This window comes from Vulpes vulpes, chromosome 2 (genome assembly GCF_048418805.1).
Source record: "Vulpes vulpes isolate BD-2025 chromosome 2, VulVul3, whole genome shotgun sequence".
Classification (NCBI taxonomy): Eukaryota; Metazoa; Chordata; class Mammalia; order Carnivora; family Canidae; genus Vulpes; species Vulpes vulpes.
The window spans coordinates 48,037,564-48,056,344 of record NC_132781.1 but is presented as its reverse complement, the minus strand read 5'-3'; the positions used below and the strand labels follow the sequence as shown (position 1 = coordinate 48,056,344).

At 51.6% G+C, this 18,781-nt stretch overlaps 1 protein-coding gene across 1 annotated transcript; it reads right to left on the bottom strand.

Annotated features, from left to right (window-relative positions):
- Positions 1-3,126: 3,126 nt before the first annotated feature.
- Positions 3,127-12,438, bottom strand: ZMYND19 (zinc finger MYND-type containing 19). Its single transcript, XM_072748017.1, has 6 exons — positions 12,191-12,438; positions 11,072-11,131; positions 9,795-9,901; positions 9,040-9,180; positions 3,987-4,167; positions 3,127-3,734 (listed from the first exon to the last, which is right to left on the bottom strand). The coding sequence occupies exons 1-6, from the start codon at positions 12,239-12,241 to the stop codon at positions 3,591-3,593; spliced, it is 684 nt and encodes a 227-aa protein (XP_072604118.1). The 5' UTR covers positions 12,242-12,438; the 3' UTR covers positions 3,127-3,590.
- Positions 12,439-18,781: the final 6,343 nt, after the last annotated feature.

The following is an 18,781-nucleotide window of genomic DNA, read 5'->3' as shown; positions in this document are numbered from 1 at the left end:
CGCACAAAAGCTGGGCTCTTAGGAGGAGAGAAACTGGGCATGTAAGTAAGGGTGAGCAAAGGACCCAGAGGTTCAGGGAGCCTGGTCGGAGGCTGGCCCCCAAGGGGCTGGGCCATGCTGCCCTGTCCCTCATGTCCATCCTAGAGGGCTGCCGGATGCTCCAGGGATGCAAAGGCCCGCCCGCTAGCACAGCAGAGAAAGGAGCCAGGGACAGCCGGGGGTGCCTGATTCTCGCCGGCTGGGGTGGTGGGCAGGAAGGTGGACCCTCTGCAGGGTCAGCATCTGGGCCCAAAGGAAAGGGAGGACACCTGGCACAGCCACAATCTGATTTGGGAGACTTCGAGTAGATGTTGCTGCCATTCAAGAAAATTAACATACTCTACAGAATAGGTTTGGGGAAGGCAAGTTTTGGACATGGTTAATTAAGGATGATTTAATTTGTCTCTCCAAAAAGATATGCTGGAGTCCTGTCCTACAGCACCACTGAATGTGACATTTGGAAACAGGGTCTTTACAGAGGTAATCCAGTTAAAATGAGGTCTGTAGGGTGAGCCCTAGTCCAATATATGATTGGGGTCTTTAGGAAGGGGTGATCTGTTCCCTATGCGGGACAGACCCACATAAGGAAGAGAATGTAAAAGCAGAGGATTGGTATTATGCATCCACAAGGCAAGGGACACCTGAAACTGCCAGAAACTAGGAGAGGCCTGGAACACACACACCTTTCCCTGTGTCTTCAGAGAAAGCAGAGTCCTGCCAACACCTTGATTTGGGACTTCTGACCTCCACAGTGGGATGACACATTGTTGTTTTAAGCCATCTATTTCATGACATTTTGTTATGATAGCCCCAGGTAGCTGGACATGGTGACACTGAAATCTATGTAGATACCTGGGGACTCAACTGTGGTTTAGCAGTAGGACTTTGGCTAAAAATACCGAGCAACAGAAAAGGGTCAGGAAGCAACAGGACTTTCTGAAATGGCTGGCTCAGTTGGTAGAGTATGCAACTCTTGATCTCAGGGTTATGAGTTTGAGACCCACAACTGGGTGTACGATTACATTTAAAAAAAAAACAAAAACAAAAACAAAAAACTTAAAAGAAAAAAGTCTAAGTCAAGGGATGCCTGGGTGGCTCAGCTGGTGAAGCTTCTGCCTTCGACTCAGGTCATGACCTCAGAGTCCTGGGATCAATCCTGATGTTGAGCTCCCTGCTCAGCAGGGAGTCGGCTTCCCCTTCTGCCACTCCTCCTCGTTCACGCTCGCTCTCTCTCAAATAAACGAATAAAATCTTTTAAAACAATCTTAAAAAAAAGTCAAGCAGCTCCACATAGCACACTCCAAACAAGCCCCTTATTTTCACCATCTGAATGTTAAACATACTCTCAGATGTATGGCTACAAAGATCAAGAGATTGGGACCATCAGAGGAGAAATAAACCAGGGGCTGGTATCAGAGAAGGGACAAAGGAAACAAATAGGGGAAACAGCCTATGGATCCTATAGTACCTTCCTGACAGTGTCCATACCAGGGGACATGGCAGTGATGTGAGCAAAGGGGAGAGCCACCACATGTGCAACTTTAGGACCCTTACAGCCACCTTCCAAGCTCCACCCAGAGCCTTTCACCAGCACAGACCTGGGGGTGGGGGGGGTGTCTCTAACACACAGTACAGGGGCATAGCCCAATCAGGGAACAGCTACCAGCTGCAGCACCTGCTTGAAACAGCCACATTGGACAGCAGTCCCTAGGCCAAGGCCACTCCCGATGAATCATGTGACATGGAAGAAACCAACCATGTGTCAGGACCTGGTGTGGTGTTCTACAGGTCAGCTGAGACCTTTCAATGTAATTTTCTGATGAGTAAGTGACCACAGGACAACATGTGCTAGTCAGAGAATGCAGACAGACTGAAGTGCCCAGACACAAAGGACATGGGCAAGAACCATAGTCTATGGTCTGGTGCATCCTCATCCTGGAGCCTTTGTGTGAAAGCACACCCAAGGCCCTGTACCTGGAAGATGACCCAAACCCCGTGAGAGCCTACACAGTCCCCCCCCCCACCCCCCCCACCCCAGTCCTGACCAGCGCTGGCTTCTGGAAACAGGAGGGACACCAGCCCTGGGAACGTTCCAAGAGCTCAAGACAATTGTTATCTGTGAGACTGGTTCTCAGGATCACACATATTCCCTCCCCAAGAGGTTTCTGAGCCCCAATTACCACTCAACCTAAGGTCTGGAGAGACCTAGAGTGGAACTCACCTACAGAGCAAAGATATCCTTGACCTAGAAAATAGGCTGCATCTAACTCACACACTGGCAAAGGGTTGAGCAAGTGGGGTTCTCTCACCTTGAGAGACCCTCCCTTAAGAGTTAGAACTGAGCCCTCCTGCTCCCTGTATGTTGCCTGATTTCCTGAGTCCTGCTCTCTAAGACATACTGCCCAAAAGGACTCCCCAAAGACTGCAAAAGAACCTACCAGAAGCTCAACTCACAAACTGAAGCTGTCCCAAGTCAGGGAAAGCAAAGAGAACACACAAGGCAGAAGGAACACACTAGAAGATGGTGGAAAAGCTGCACGAGGTAAAGTGTAGCAGGAATCCTTGGGACCAACATGGGGCATGGGATGGCCAGACTTCATTCTCTGAGGAAATAAAGCCTCTAGCAGTCTGGCTGGCTGGCTCTGGAGACCAGTAAGCTTGCAGGTGCACAGCCTGGCTTGTTGCCCTAATGTGGTTCTGCAAGGTGCACAAGACATTGCCCAGCTTTCAGACATCTGGTGGCTCCCTGGAGGCAGACTCACTCACCCTGACTACTCTAATCCACAGGCAGGACCTCAGGAACCTGGCTGGGCAGAAGATCCACCAGTCAGCACATGAATAAAGGTGAGAATTTATCTGTGCCAGGCTGAGAACATTTCATCCCACTAACAGGACCGCCTATTCCATTACCCCAGCAACTCCTACACAAGATAAGCACAGGTCTGGGTCTCAAGTACCCTGCCTCCCCCGTCTCTCTCTCTCAGCCCAGGAATAAAGGCAACCTCCACTCCCACCCCCAGACCACCTCAATTCACTTAAAAATAAACCTCAACAGCATCAAGGGCAAAAAGGACAGCACAGAACGGCTGAGGCACTCGATGATTCCACCCCTTTACTCTACCTTGTAGGTATGACCCCATGCAGGCCACGCATGGAGCTGCAGGGGGCTACAGCTGCCCAGGAGAAGCTTCCACTATGTGACACTTTTTAGACTTTTTTAAACATGTGGCCCAACCGTTTGCCATTTGAGAATTACAGCAAATGATTCTATTTGTAATTTCTAACCCTCCCACTGCCTCCCCCCAAAAAAACTGTACATGAGTTTACAAACATATTAACATATAAATAATGAGAAGCGTCCTGGTGGGAGCCTCCCCAGCTGTCTCTGCTTGGAGATGAACACTGAGGGGAGAGCTGTGCCCACACAAAGTACCCATGACGAGAGGGCCTCTGTGGCAGTTGCCGTGGGTGCGCGTCACTGGCTTCTTCAGCACCTCCAGGTCAGCTACCAGTCTGGGTCTGCTTTGCCCAAGGAATATCTGGAAGTCCGGTCATCGCTCTGGCTCAAGCTCGTGCTGGAAAGGGCGCTTCTTCTCCCGACAGTGCTTCTTGTGGGCAGGCCAGTCCTTCTGCTGGCACTGGGAGCCACAGTACCGGGCCACCTGGCAACGCCCACAAATGTTGAACTCCCGGAGCTGAAAGGACACACAGAACCACCATGGCTTCATGATCACACCAGGGAAAACACTACCTCTCAAGCAGAAAGGACCCAGCAACCCCATGCATGAGGCTGGAGGGAACAGCCACTGCAATGGAGAAGCTGCTGGAGGGGGCTCTCAGAGAGACCTGGGAGTCTGCAGGGGGCTAGGACAGCGGGTGTGTGGCAGCCTGGAGCCAGCACTCATGGCAACACCTGTACCTGCTTCTCTTTTTTTTTTTTTTGGTACCTGCTTCTCGATCATCGTGCAGGGAGGGTAATGGCACTCATAGTAGGTACAGGAAGTCTCTTCCTCCTCTACCACGTCCCCATTGGCGTTGTAGTACCGGGTCACATTCAGGACAGGGAACTGCTCTTCTATGGGGTCCGTGGGAAGCTGCTGAATCGCCAGCCAGTATAAGCTTTGCTCCCTTAAAAAGAAAAGCAGATGATTCAGCACACTCCGGTCAGACAGCCAAGGCAGGGATATGACAATGACGTGACATCATGGCTCAGCTTTTACAACGTGACTTTTCTTTGGCCCACTCCTACTACATAACATGGCTTATCTGTGTGTATAGGTACAGAGCGGGGGTAGGTCTACCTTACTCATCAGTCTCCCAAAATCTGGGCCTGCAGTCTCAGGACAGGCACCTGAGTGAGGCCTAGCAGCCCTTCTCTCTGCTCATGGCCCCAAAGGCACCTGCTTCTGCCCCAGCTGGTCTGCCTCCCCTTTGATGTTGTATATGCTCTAGGTCCTCAGTGGACCAGAAGCCTGCAAGTAAAGAATCCTCCCTGATCCTAGCTAGAGCTGAGGCGCCCTAACAGGCCCCACACCCACAGGCTGGGAGGCAGTTGCAGGCCCCAGCAGCCCCCACGGTGCTAGATCACAAAGGAAGCACCACTCACCCTTCAAGAGCAAAACAACAGGTTAACACACCCTTCAACCTACCACCCCCATGGGGGCCAAGCCTTGAGAGACTAGGTTATATACCAAAAGTAATTCAAAATGGATCAAGCACCTAAACTTAGGACCTCAGGGCACCTGACTGGCTCAGTTGGTACAGCACAGTGCGTAACTCTTGATCTCAGGGTCGGGAGTTCAAGCCCCATGTTGGGCCTAGAGCTTACTTAGAAAAACAACAAAAAAAGGGCACTATCCACAGAGCTAACAAGGCAACACACAAAATGAGGAAAGAATACATGCAAAGCTTCCATAACTCAACAAGAAAAAAAAAAAAAATTTAAAAATAGGCAAGGGGGGGAAGGTACGTGGGTGGCTTAGCTGGTGAAGCATCTGCCTTTGACTTAGGTCATGATCCCGGAGTCCTAGAATCTAGCCACACATCAGGCTCCCTGCTCAGTGAGTAGTCTCTTCTCCCTCTCCCCCCTAACTCATGCTTCCTTTGTCTCTCTGGTGTTCTCTCATAAATTAAATTTAATTAAATAAAATAAAATAAATAAATAAATAAAATAACAAAAATAAGCAATGGGAGGCTGGGTGGCTCAGTTGGTTAAGCATCCGACTCTTGATTTCAGCTCAGGTGACAACCTTAGGGTCGTGAGGTTGAGCCCAACGTTTGGCTCCGCACTCAGTGGGAAGTCTGCTTGATTCTCTTTCTCCCTCTGCCCCTCTCTCCTTCCTCTCTGTCAATAAATAAATCTCTAAAAATAGGCAAAAACCAGAATACACACTTCTCCAAAGAAAACAGACCAACGTCCAAAAAGCACTTGAAAAATGTATTATCATTACTAATCATCAGGAAAATGCAGATCAAAACCACAATGAGATATCACCTCATACTCATTAGGATGACTATTCCTTTAAACAAAACAAAACAAAAACCGGACCATACTAAGTACTGGCAAAGATGTGGAGAAACTGGAGCCCTTGTGCGCTGTTGGTGGGAATTTAAAATGATGCAACAACCGTGGAAAACACTATGGTGGTTCCTCAAAATATTAAAAGCAGCAATATATGATCCGGCAATTCCACTGGTGGGCATGTGCTCAAACAAACCGAAGGTAGAGTCCTACAGAGACATGTGCACTCTTACATTATGGCAGTATTATTCACAATAGCTAAAACATGAAAACGACTCAAGCATCTGTCGTGGTGTATAAAGGATTATCATTCAATCTTAGAGGATGGAAATCCTAATACAGGCTACATCAGGGATGAACCCAGAGGACATTGTGCTGAGATAAGCCTGTCACAAAAAGACAAATCCTGTAGGATTCTACTCCCAGGAGGCCCTAGAGGAGTCAGGCCCAGACATGGAGAATGGGAGGGTGGGGAGGGGACTATGTTTAATGGGGACACAATTTCAGTTTGGGACAATGGAAATGTGAAAATGGCTGGACGGCTGGTGGGGATAGTGTACAACTATGTGAGTGTATTTGATGCCATTCAGAAATGGTTACGATGGGGGCACCTGGGTGGCTCAGCTGGTTGAGCGTCCAACTCTTGGTTTCCACTCATGTTATGATTTTAGAATTATGCGATGGAGCTCCTGCTCAGCATGGTGCCTGCTTGAGATTCTCTCCCTTTCTCTCTGCGCCTTATGACCCTTTAGCCCCCACTGCCCAGGCACATTTTCATGCGTGCTCCCTTTACCTCTCAAATATATAAATCTTTTTTCCAAATATATAAATCTTAAAAAAAAAAAGGGGGGGGGGGGACACCTGGGTGGTTTGGGACACCTGGGTGGTTCAACAGTTGAACATCTGCCTTTGGCTCAGGGCGCAATCCCTGGATCCCGGGATCAAGTCCGGCATCGGACTGCGTCTCCCTCTGCCTGTGTCTCTCCCTCTCTATATGGTCTCTCATAAATAAATAAAATCTTAAAAGAAAAATTGTTGGGGATCCCTGGGTGGCTCAGCGGTTTAGAGCCTGCCTTTGGCCCAGGGCGTGATCCTGGAGTCCCGGGATCGAGTCCCACGTTGGGCTTCCTGCATGGAGCCTGCTTCTCCCTCCTCCTGTGTCTCTCTGCCTCTCTCTCTCTCTCTCTATCATGAATAAATAAATTTTTTTAAAGAATTAAAAAAAAGAAAAATTGTTAATATGGTAAATGTTACATGCATTTCACTACAATAAGTTTCCTAAAGGAAAGAAAAAGGGGAGAGTCAGGATGTAGGAGGGTGTTGTGTTCTGAGCCCTCGATGAAGTCCTACAAGACAGGCAAGTTTTGGCCCAGCTGGCTTTTAAAAGCAGAAAGAGAGGGATCCTTGGGTGGCTCAGCTGTTGAGTGCTTGCTTTAGGCCCAGGGTGTGGTCCTGGAGTCCCGGGATCGACTCCCATGTCAGGCTCCCTGCATGGAGCCTGCTTCTCCCTTTGCCTGTGTCTCTGCCTCTCTCTGTCTCTCATGAATAAATAAATAAAATCTTTAAAAATAAAATAAAATAAAAAAATAAAAGCAGAAAGAGAGAAAAACACTTTGACAAAGAGGCCCTTCCCCCTAACAGATGAGACCCCACATTGAAGGAAAGCAGAGCAAGAGATACAGGCCTGAGAGAAAGCCACAGGGCCATATTCCCTGCCTCACAGACAGGGTGACTCCCACCACAAGACCAGCTTCATGGAGACTACCAGCTGAGAAATGGGGGACACAGAGAAATGGGGGACACAGAATTTGTAGGCCAGCTAAGAGTTCAGGCTGCACTCAGGCTGGTTCTGACCCACAAGTGATGTGACCACTGCTGAACTTAGGTCTAAATCCTTGGCTGACAAACTAAGGATGGCACCACTGGGTTGGCTCCTGGGATGACACAAAGGAGAGAGCCTCAAGAGCCCAGCCTCAATCCTGGGCCTCCCAGATGTGGCCTAGGGGAGCATGGGGGCAGCTGGGCCGCAACCCAGCAGAGGACACTGGACAGGGTGGCTTGGGGCATAACAGATACTTTTCCAAACAGGTGTTCTCAATTGCGGTTCTTATTTCATGACCATAGAAGGTGTTCAGATGAGTTAATGTTAACATTCAACCACAGGTTGGCCAAACCATGAGTCACACAAAGGCCTTAAGTAACAGATTTCATTACCCAGAGTTCTGGACAGAGCAGATCCACTGCTGGGTGAAGAGGTAGATGGTGCCCCCTAGGTATGCAGTAAGCGGTAGGAGACCTGTCTGCTTCTGTTCACACATCCATGTTGGAAAACCCAGGGTGGATCCGTGGACACTGATTCTGTGGGTAACACCACCTTCCCAGAGGCTCAAGACATGCACAAACCCCAGAGAGCCCCTGTGACCCCACAGATGATGCATGTGTGGCCAGGAACATCCTGGCATTTCAGCTCCCAACTCCCATCCTGCTGGTTTTCCCACTCTTCCCAAGGGCTCCATGAAGCTCAGACCTGGGCTGCTCTTGGAGCCACAGGAACTGCCAACTGCCTTCAACATCCTACTTGCCAAGTGGAATGCCTGTGCCGTCCTGAGCAGAAGTTTTCAGGACCACACAGAGATGGAGGCTAAGCAGCAGATCCCCTAAAATACATCATCCTGCTTCTTCTAAAGATTTTTTAAATTAATTAATTAATTTACTTATTTATTTATTTAAGAGGTAGAGGCAGAGGCAGAAACAGACTGCCCATTGAGCAGGGAGCCGGATGTGGGGCTCAATTTCTGGACCCCTGGGATGATGACCTGAGCCAAAGGCAGATGCTTCACCAAATGAGCCACCCAGGTGCCCCATGTCTTGCCTCTTTTAAACCACTGTTTACGTTAAATGTTTAGCGAAAGAGTGTGACAAAAAAAGACATGTGTATGCAGGGGGCATCCTGAGATACAGATCTCCAACTTTTCTCAGGTGCACAGAGCAAACATGCCTATGTGCAGGTATCCGGCCCAAACGACCCTTCTTCCCACTAGAGCTAATGTTAGAAAACCAACCCAAAAAAATAACCATCAAAATAGTATTGTATCCCCATGAAAAAAACAGGGATCCCACACTTTGAGGTAAAATAACTAAGGTCTCCATGTCTACAGAAGCATCAGAACAGACACAGGGGCTCCTCTTGTTATTAAGAGCTTGGAGGACAAAGCACCTGGGTGGCTTACTTGGTGAAGCACCTGCCTTTGGCTCAGGTCATGATCTCAGGGTCCTGGGATCTAGCCCTACACAGAATTTCCTGCAACTCCCTGGGAGTCTGCTTCTCCCTCTCCCTCTGCCCCCCGACCCCCTGGCTCTTGCTCACTTGCACACTCTAATAAATAGAATATTTAAGAAATAAAAACACAAGGGCTTGGAGGAGGGCTTTCCCCCAGAGGCACCTCTACTGGCTTCAGCAGGCCCTGAATGAGACCCACCTTTGTTTGCTGGATGTCTCTTCTGCTTTGGGACGCCAGCCCCATGGCACCAGCTGCAGGTTGTCCAGGCGGTTGTCCACAGTCACAGCATTGAGGTGTACCACCTGAAAGCCGGGAGCAATGCCTCCCCTGTGCCGCTCCCTAGGAAACAGACAACTCTTGCAATCGGCCACCTCAGGCCTCCCTAAATACTTCAGCTGTGGGATCTGAACTGGCCCCTCACCACACTGACAGAGAGCATCAGGAACAAGGCTGCTGAGAGAAATCCAAGTATGTCAGTCAGTCTGTGGTCAAACAAGATGGACCATGCTGACAGTTCAGGCCCTTGATTTGAGAGCTGGGCTGTAAAAAGCCAAGGATGGAGCCCCCAACCATCAAACACACAGCCTAGAGAACACCCCATCTGAGCAGTTCCAAGCATTCTGAAACTCCACCGTGGACGCCACAAGGAGGCAGACCATTCCTCACATCCCACCAACAGGCTCAGCAAGAACACAGTGGACGGAGCAGACTCCTCCCTACCCCAGAGAGAGCCATGCCCGGTACAAGTGCCTGAGCAGAAAGTGCACTTTTAGACTGCTCCATTAGTGGTACGCTATGCAAATGAGCCATTCCTCTGGGTCAGCGGCAATGATCCAAAGGTAACAAGAGGGGTGGTGGGGGGAGCATGACTCCGATAACACATCTTCTGTCAACAGGGACAGGTTGCTGCATGCAGTACCCAAATGAGGAACAAGCAGCTCATAAACACCTACCACAGCAGCTCGTGAAGGAGCCTTCCTGACCCTCTTCCTCGGTTTTTGTCAAAGGCATATGCGAATATCTTAGCACCATTTCCATCTGCATCTACTTCCATCCGGGCCTGAGAGAGAAATGGTCTGTTAAAAAGCCTCCAGGTCTCAGCTACATTTTCAAACTTTATTAAAGAAGTGAAGTGAAACAAACAAGCTAGAGCAAATATATGAGGCCTCTTTCTGGGACCCCAGGCTTTGCAGAGGCTCCCAGACATGAGAAGCCAGCCCTATATCCCGATATACTCCACAAACCACTCTGCAAAACACTGTAGACATAAAGAGACAAGTTTTCCTACTCTTAGAAAATGCCCACAATTCAGTGAGAAAAACAAACCCTTGAACAAGTAACTAATAGCTAAGCCCTAAACACGTAGGGTAAGGTACAGAGCCCCCACACAGGTGAAAATCCACATAGGACTTTTAACTTCCGGAGACTTCACTGATAGCTTGCTCTGGACCAGAAACCTTACTGAGGCAAACAAGTGATTAACACAAACTTTGTATGTGAGACATATCGTATGCTATATTCTTAAAGAAAACGTTTTCAAAGAAGTCATGATGAAATATATTTACAGTAACAGACTATATTTATCAAAAACCCCCTACATCGGGATCCCTGGGTGGCGCAGCGGTTTGGCGCCTGCCTTTGGCCCAGGGCGCGATCCTGGAGACCCGGGATCGAATCCCACGTCAGGCTCCCGGTGCATGGAGCCTGCTTCTCCCTCTGCCTGTATCTCTGCCTCTCTCTCTCTCTCTCTGTGACTATCATAAATAAATAAAAATTAAAAAAAAAAAAAAAACCCTACATCTAAGTTAACCTGTGCAGTTCAAACTCTTGTTCAAGGGCCACCCTTACTGTAAAAACACAAAGGGCTGAGATAAAGCATAGTGGGTCCACAGAGCCCTCAAGGATTTCTGAAGTGGAGGAGCCGGTAGGTGAGGATGGGCAGGTGAACAGAAGCTCATCCCACAGAGAAGAGTGAAAGGCAAGGAGCTCAGGAAGATGGGGGATGGAGGAACGCTGGGCCAAAGCCAGAAGAAACATGAGGTGGCACTGGACAGTCCCCTAGGGAGCCAGGGCTTATCCAACTGAACATCATCACAAACACACACAATGGGATCTACTTGCACCAGGGTGAAAGTGGGAGAGGACCAACATCACAGGGTAAAACCCATTCCTCCTGACCCTCCTTAAGCATTGGCTGAAAGCAGGCCCATAGAGAAACAGCCATCCTTACCTCAAAGGAGTAGCCCTCCACCAGCGGGATATCTTGCTCATCTATCAGTGTGTACTTCGTCTGGAAATTAACCACGTTTCGCAATGTTACATTCAGGGTCACAGTAAAATTTTAGTAACAGAAACCGCCCCTTCAGGTTAAATGAGGCTAGCAGGTGAGGGGCACCAAGTACCCTACCCCCAAGGCAGGTGGTCATTTCCCACTCCAGACTGTCCCAGAGAAGTAGGAATCAGGCTTCACTTCCCATCCATACGCGCCTAAGCCCTAAGTGCCCCTGGACTGGCTAACCTCTAAGCTGTGTTTCAGGTGCTGCTGACCCTCATTTGAGACTGGGGCTTCCTGGGAACAGAGGGGCCCTGGAGTGAGACAAGGCATACAGAAGGCCTCGAAAACATTTATTTATTAGGATGGGTGGCAGTACACAGGTGCTCACTGAACTGTTTAGCTTTCTTCTGAAATGTTCCAAATAAGTTTTAAAGGATGATCCGAATGCAACCAGTCACCGAGTAAGAAAAGGTCTCGGAGCCGATGGGGAGCCCACCCTTCCCCAGGAAAAAAGCCACATTCCTCTTGCAGGAAAGGCAGGAAACGGCCCCCCAAACGGACTAGTCTCATTCTTGCTCGGGGAGCCTCCTTCTAAGATCTAAGTCGGTTTTACCTTCTTCTGACTGCCTCTGCTCCTGTCTCCCACCAGGAGCTGCCGCCGCTGGGGATGGGAACAGGGTTCCCATCCAGGGTAAGGTCCGTGGCTGGAGCAGCTGCACGGCCGGCCGGCTCCTGGAAACAGCCAAGCCTCAATGCCCACAGGTGCCAGGAAGCCCCGGCCTCGAACCCGCGGAGGGCGGGGCCAGGTAAGGGAGAGAAGCAGAGGGAGGCCCTGCTCCGGGAGGCCCATCGAGGCCCGTCCGCACTCGGCCAGCGCCGGCAGCGTGAACCCCGCGCGAGGCTCCACGACGGGCTGGCGGGCGCCGACACGCACGCACACCGTCCTGCCGCCTCGGAAGGGCGCTGTGCTGCCCGCGGGGACCCTTCGCCCGCCCGCCCGCCCGCCCGGCTCCGCAGCCCCCGACCCCGCGGCCCCAGCCCAGCGTCCCGGCCCCGCGCCCCCGCGCCGCTCACCTTCCCGGCCACCCGGCCGAGCCGCACGATACCCAATTTGAAGTCGGTCATGGCCAGGCCTGCGCTCGGCCGGCGGCGCCGCTCCCTCGGGAGGCGCCGGGCCGGGACCGGGACCGGGGCCGGGCCGGGGCGGCGCCGCGGCGCGCCGGGTGGGCCGGGCCGGCGGGCCGGGGTCGGGGCCAGGCGGGACGAGGCTGGGCCGGGCTCGGGCCGCCGCCGCCTCGGGCCCGCCGGACCTGCCACGCGCCACCGCCGCCGACGCCGCCACCGCCGCCGCCGCCGCCGCCGCCGCGCGCACCACCGCGAGCGGAGCCGGAGGCGGGGTGCGACGCGGACACACCCCCGCCCGCCGCCGACCCGCCAATCGCGGGGTGCGCACCGCGCCGGCCTGCGCGCGCCGCCGCGCCGTGGCCAATGGGAGGAGGGAAAGTACGCCGGCGCACTGAGGAGCAGTGGGAGCGCGGGGGAGGGGCGCGGCCGAGGGCGGCGCTTGCGCGGCCGCCCCGCGCTACGTCAGTTTCGCGGGAAGCTTTGTGCTGCAGGCCGCGCTGCGGCGTCTTGCTCCCCGCTGGCCGCCCTCGGCTCAGGCCGGGCACCGGCCTCAGCGCCCGGCCGCGGCCCTGCCCCTGGCCCCCGGACCCACGCGCCGCCCCCTCGCGGAGGGGCGGCCCGAAGGGTCCTGCGGAACTCGCTGCGGCTCCCCGTAAACGGCTCCGCACCCGCGGGACGGCGGGCGAGGGGCGCGGGCCGCCGTACTCCCTCCCTGGGCACCGCCCCCCTGTGCCAACGGGGCCCGTCTTCCCCGCACTGCCTGCGCTCGGGCCGCCGCCACCTTCCCCGCGGGTCGGGCCGTGAACCGGGCTGCGGTGATGGGCCCGCGGCCGCTCTGCCCTCCGCTCGCTCCTGCTGGGCGCTTAGGGCGGGAGGACCTGGAGGCTGGAGGGCGCTCGGGGCGGGAGGACACTCCCGGGGCCGCCGCCCTTGTTACCTAGCAACTACCCCGCCACCTGCACTCCCACTGAAAGTACCCGGGAGTGCAAATCAGAACGGCCCGTGATGAGTGATAAAGGCAGTGGGGGAAACAAGGAGAGCAGCATTAGGAGGCTAGGGGCCTAAGGAAGGTGGTGGGCAGGCTCTGCCCGCCCCATTGGCTCATGGACTTGAACAGTGTAAGGAGTGGAGAGAGCACCATGTGGGCATCTGGGGGAAGAGCTGGCCACAGGGCCCTGGGCTGGGATGTTGGGAAAAGTGGGATTGTCCGCTGTGGCCAGACAGGAGTTCAGGACAGGAACAGGGCTGAAGATTAGAGATGTGGGGGCCAAGGGTGGTGGTTAGTAGGCTCTTAAAAGAACGTTGATTTCTATACTTAGCCAAGGGAGGCGGTTGGAGAAGTTGAATAGAGCAGCTTTTCCATGAGCCAGGCTGGCTGAGGGGCACAGTAGTTTAGGGGGAAGACTGGAAGCAGGAAGGCTGTGGAGCCAGTGAATACAGCAGCTAGTCAGGGGGTGGTGGTGGTGTTTGGACGTGCGGGGCCAGTCTTCTGTAGCAGTCCACTTAAACCTGTTTATGCTTCAGTAACAATCCTATGTTCTCAGCAGCTTAGCAAAATAAACATGAATTTCTTGTTCATGTTACGCATTCAGGCTGCCAAGCAGTTATGAGGATGGAGTTCAAGGGAGCAGTCCAGCCTGGGGTATAACTTTGGCATTCATTAGCACACTTGTTTAAAAGCCAACTGGATGAGATCACATCAGAAGAAAATGCAGACAGCGAAGAGAAGTCAAAGACAGCCTGGATGGATACTCCCTTATTAAGGGGAAAGAGAGGCTGAAAGGAGGAGCAGACCATGAAAAGAGGGAGGTGTCAGGTAAGAGGAAAACCAGGAGAAAAAAAAAGAAAAAAGAAAACCAGGAGAGGGCAGTAGCCTGGGAGCCAAGTGAAGGCTGCATGTGAAAGAGGCGTCCGCTGTGTTGGGTGCTGCCCTTTGGTCCTGTGTCGTTGGAGTCTGGAATTAGTAGCTGAGCACCATGAGGACACCAGCAGCCTTGACGAGGACAGCGCTTGATGGAGTGATGGCAAACTACATACAACTGACCGGTTAAAAGGAAGAAGGTTGGAGGCAGTGAGACAGACAACGCTTCTCAGGTGTTTTGCTAAAAACAGGAGCAGAGAAATGGGGCCAAAATTGGAAAGGGAAGGGAAGTGGAGAGATTGTTGGTTTTATATAGGGAGAGGAGATGGCATGTTTGCTCACCAGCAGGAATGGTCCCATAGAGGAGAACCTGGGCGAGGGGAGGGCTGGAGAGGTAGGCAGGATTGTGGGTGGCCCAGTTTAGTAGGAAAGAGAGGCTGGTGTAAGGTTTCTGGGAGGCAAATGGGTGTGGAGTTAGGACTTTGAGGGAGTTCTCCACCTGTGAGAACTTTCTACTTTCTCACCTAAGTAGAAAACGAAGTCATCCTTTGAAAGTGACCACAGGGGAGCAAACGTTGGCAGTGCAAGGAGAGGGGTGCAGGAGTGATGGGACTGGCTGGAAGAGAAGCAGGAAAAGGCAGCAGGACGGCCCAGTGGTGTTTAGGGCGCCAGGCAGGATGACTTTCCCAGCCTGCGTAGACTGCCGCAGAGAAGGTAAGGAGAAAGAGGAGGGGTGGGTATGGGTTCTAGCCCGGATGCTTGCCTCACAGCGGTGAGAGTGCCAAAAGAGGAAAGGAGAGAGGACAACAGAGGGTGAGGCCAATGGGTTGGAGTTCCCAGGAGGGTCCTACGGATTGCAGGAGTCGGGGTGCTAGAGAGAGTGGGCTAGCAGGACAGGAGATCGTAGCCAGAGATGTGTGGGCCTGAGACCACAAGGGCTGCAGCTTGGTGACAACTGTAGGCTTCCGTGCAACCCAACCACTCCAAAACCTACTAGCTTAAGACGGCATTGATTCATGATTTTTTGCAATTCTATGATTGGGGGTCTTCTGTTCCACATGGTGTCAGCCAGCTTTCCTCCTTTGGTTGCACTTGGCTGGGAACTCACTGGAGCATCTAATTTCTTTTCTAGGTGACTTGCCTTTGAGTGACGCCTCATTATTCAGGGTTCCTGCAGAGCCAGGATAACTGGACTTCTTTCCAGCATGGAGGCTGTGCTTTGAGTGACAAAGTCCCACTGTGCACGCATTTATTGGACCTCCACTTGAATCATTCTTGCTAGTACACCACTGACCAAAGCAGGTCACCAGGCAAGCCCAAAGTCGGTGTAGGAAGTCGGTCCACAAGTGTGGTTCACGGGGGGGACCACTAGTGGAACAAACGGCCTGCCCTAGTCCATCCTCTGGGCTCTAATGATTCATGTTCCTCCCTCTTGAAGAGTGCACCTCGCAAGTGACTCCAGGATCACCATCTCATCAAGACATTAGGCTTGGAGTCCAGTATATTGTTATGTGCAACAAGCCCAGGTGGATGAGGCACATTGGGTGTGGCCCTTTTTGCTCCAAGGGCACATTATCTGCCCCCCAACACCCAACATTTAGTGCTGAAGCACACAGTACAAGTGAGCAGACATCCTGTTCAAAAAGGGGGAGTATAGGAATCCCTGGGGGGCTCAGCGGTTGGGCGTCTGCCTTCCGCTCAGGGCGTGATCCTGGTCCTGGGATCAAGTCCTGCATTGGGCTCCCTGAATGGAGCCTGCTTCTCCCTCTGCCTGTGTCTCTGCCTCTCTCTCTCTCTCTCTCTCTCTCTGTGTCTCATGAATAAATAAATACAATCTTTAAAAAAAGGGGGGTATACCCTTAGTCACTGGTCCACAGCAATTTTGGAATCCAGCTAATGCCTGTCACAATATTCCTGGATCAGGGCTTGTCTGCTCCCTGTAAGTGGCTCCCTCGGGTACTGTTGTCAGTGTTTGGGGTTCCTCACTCTGGGCACTGGACCCTGCATGTGCAGTGACCCCCTTTCCATAGGAAATGGCCTGTGTTTGCAGCTGAGTGGCTTCGTTGGTCTGCTTCCTGACAGTAGAAAGTAAGAGCCCAGGGGATCCCTGGGTGGCTCAGTGGTTCAGGGCCTGCCTTTGGCCCAGGGCGTGATCCTGGAGTCCCGGGATTGAGTCCCATGTCGGGCTCCCTGCATGGAGCCTGCTTCTCCCTCTGCCTGTGTCTCTGCCTCTCTCTCCCTCTGTGTCTATCATGAATAAATAAGATCTTTAAAAAAAAAAAAAAGTAAGAGCCCAGATCTCTCTTTTATTTCAAACTTGTCCATTTTACATTTAAGTTCAAGCAGATACACCCCTTAAAATATGGATTTTCTATATATCAAATAGTAACTGGTTTCACTAGACAAAAGCTATGCTGCAAATGTTTTTGAGAAGAAGGCTCTTCAGTCCGGTGGCTGTGAGTCAGGTGCTGTGGGACAACGTCAAGACTCTTAGAAGCCCTTTTGACAGGCTGATGAAGTCTATGAGGATTCCCCACTCCCGCCTGAAAAGCTCAGAAGTCTTAACAAGGGATTATAGAACCATACCCTTGAATTTACTTTCATGTTTTGCTGGCAGTGCCCTGGATTTAATCTTCACCATGATGCCATTTCTTACCTTCAGAATTTTTTTGCTAGTTGGGAAGGCTAGAAATGAGAAAGAGTTCTGACTTTCTACCTCAGCAAGACCTGGATTGGAAATACTTCCTCTAGGTTGTGCCAGAACATGCAAGTTACGTCTTTAATTCTTTTATTTCACTTTAACCTAACTGAACAAAGCCAACTGGCCTTAAAGTTCCCTGCCAGAAAATCAGATCCTTAGACACAGTTTCCACTTTCCTTGTTTCCACAGGCCGTAGGCTCACCATCTTCATGCCGATTCTGAACATGGCCTCCCTCATCCAGCCTCCATCAGCAAAGTTCTTGCTGCCAGTGTCCACCTGCTGCCTGCTCCAAAGTCAGTGCCAGATTTTAGAATTTTATTATGGCAGTATCTCACTTCTAAGTACCAATTTCTGTCCCAGCTATCTATTTTGTTGCATAATTAACCACCCAAAATGCAGTGGTTCAAAACAACTTTATTTTTGGGTGCCTGGGTGGATCAGTCAGTTATGTGTCTGCCTTCGGCTCAGGTCATGATTCCTGGACCCTGGGATCAAGCTCCCTGCTCCCCTGGCTTGTGCTCTCTCACTCTTTCTCAAACAAATAAAATCCTAAAACAAACAAACAAACAAACAAACAAAACCCAACTGTATTTTCTTGTGATTCTGCAATCTAACTTGGGCTCAGGTGGTTGGTTCTTCTGTAGTTGGCTGGTGTGGCAGATTGTCTCAGATTGTCCTAGTTCCCTCCCTATGTGTGATGTATCACCCATATTGGCCCTGTAACTGTTTTAACACACTTAAATGTGGTGGAAAGTTCTGGGACTTCTCAGTCCAGGCCTGAGGATTGGCAGCTTCAACTTCCTCTCTATAGGGGGCTTGCTGTCAGGTACTCAGCCTCATTGTCTGGAGACCATCATGCTGTGCAGGACCCCAAACTAGCCATGTGGACAGGCCTCATGGAAGAGACACCTAACCAGCCTCAGTCGAGGCATCAGACATGTCAGTGAAAAGAGTGATCTTGGACATTCTGCCCTTAACACACCCCACCCAGAGTGGAAAAGTGCAGCCTGATTTTCAGAATAAGTAATAAATCAAGGTGATTTGGGTCACTCCGACAGTTGCAGTTATTGGGGTATGTAAGTGAGTAAAGCAGGCAGCCTGAGAGGATCTCACTCCCCAGGCAGGCATTCTCTCTCTCTCTGCGATCTTTTGAAAAGGTAACTCAGGACTCTGAGAGAATGTGGACAAGCTGCAAGGCCTCCTCAGAACCTGCAAACTATAAGGCATGTCTTTCATTGCAGCTCTGCCAGTTAAGAGGCTAGCCCAGATTCAACAGGAGGGGAAAGAGCCTCCCTCCTGATGGGAGGAACAGCATGAATGTAAAGGGATGGGGCAAGTTGTTGCCAGACATCTTTGTAGACCAACTAAGGAAGCAGTAGGACAGGGCAGGACAGGGAAGGTTCTTGGAGAGGAGTCCTGGGAACAAGAGCTTAGTTGATCATGTTGTTATTTTCTGTATCTTATGATGCTTGTTCATTCTGGGGGCCTTGCTGGCTGGGGAGAGGCTGCCACTTCCAGACTTAACTAATTCTTAGAAATAGTAACTGGCCTGCCCTGGACCACACCTTTCACATGCAAAACAACCAATCCAGAAGTCAGATCCTCAGATACCTTTATCAAACACACATCAATATTCCCCTGTCCTAAATCACCATGGGGCCAGGTATCCGACAATTAGAGACCACCTCTGCAGCCCTGAGGCCACCGGAATTATTCAAACCCATCTGATCCTAAGCTTGTCCAAACTTGCCTACCCTGCTGCACCCACTCCTTTTCACAGAAGACACCACAAAGGCTCTGGGCTGTGCTCTCTCCTGGCAAATTCAGCCTCCTGCCCAGTCCTGGTACTTCCTTGTGCCCAATCCTCTTGGGTCAGTTCTAAACTCTTCTTTCAAGGCTGTTGTCTCTGCGTCTGTCACCTTTTCATACCTGATTAAAACAATCCCAGGTGCCTTTTAAGAAGGCAAGGGGTTGGAA

Bases quoted from the DNA above. Each gene is read 5' to 3' on its own strand.
- ZMYND19 (XM_072748017.1), bottom strand. From the start codon at position 12,241: ATGACCGACTTCAAATTGGGTATCGTGCGGCTCGGCCGGGTGGCCGGG. The intron at 9,902-11,071 runs GTAAGGATGGCT...TTTCTCTCTCAG, and splicing joins TGGAGGGCTACTCCTTTGAG to GCCCGGATGGAAGTAGATGC. The intron at 3,735-3,986 runs GTACCAAAAAAA...GTGTCCTTTCAG, and splicing joins GCACGATGATCGAGAAGCAG to CTCCGGGAGTTCAACATTTG.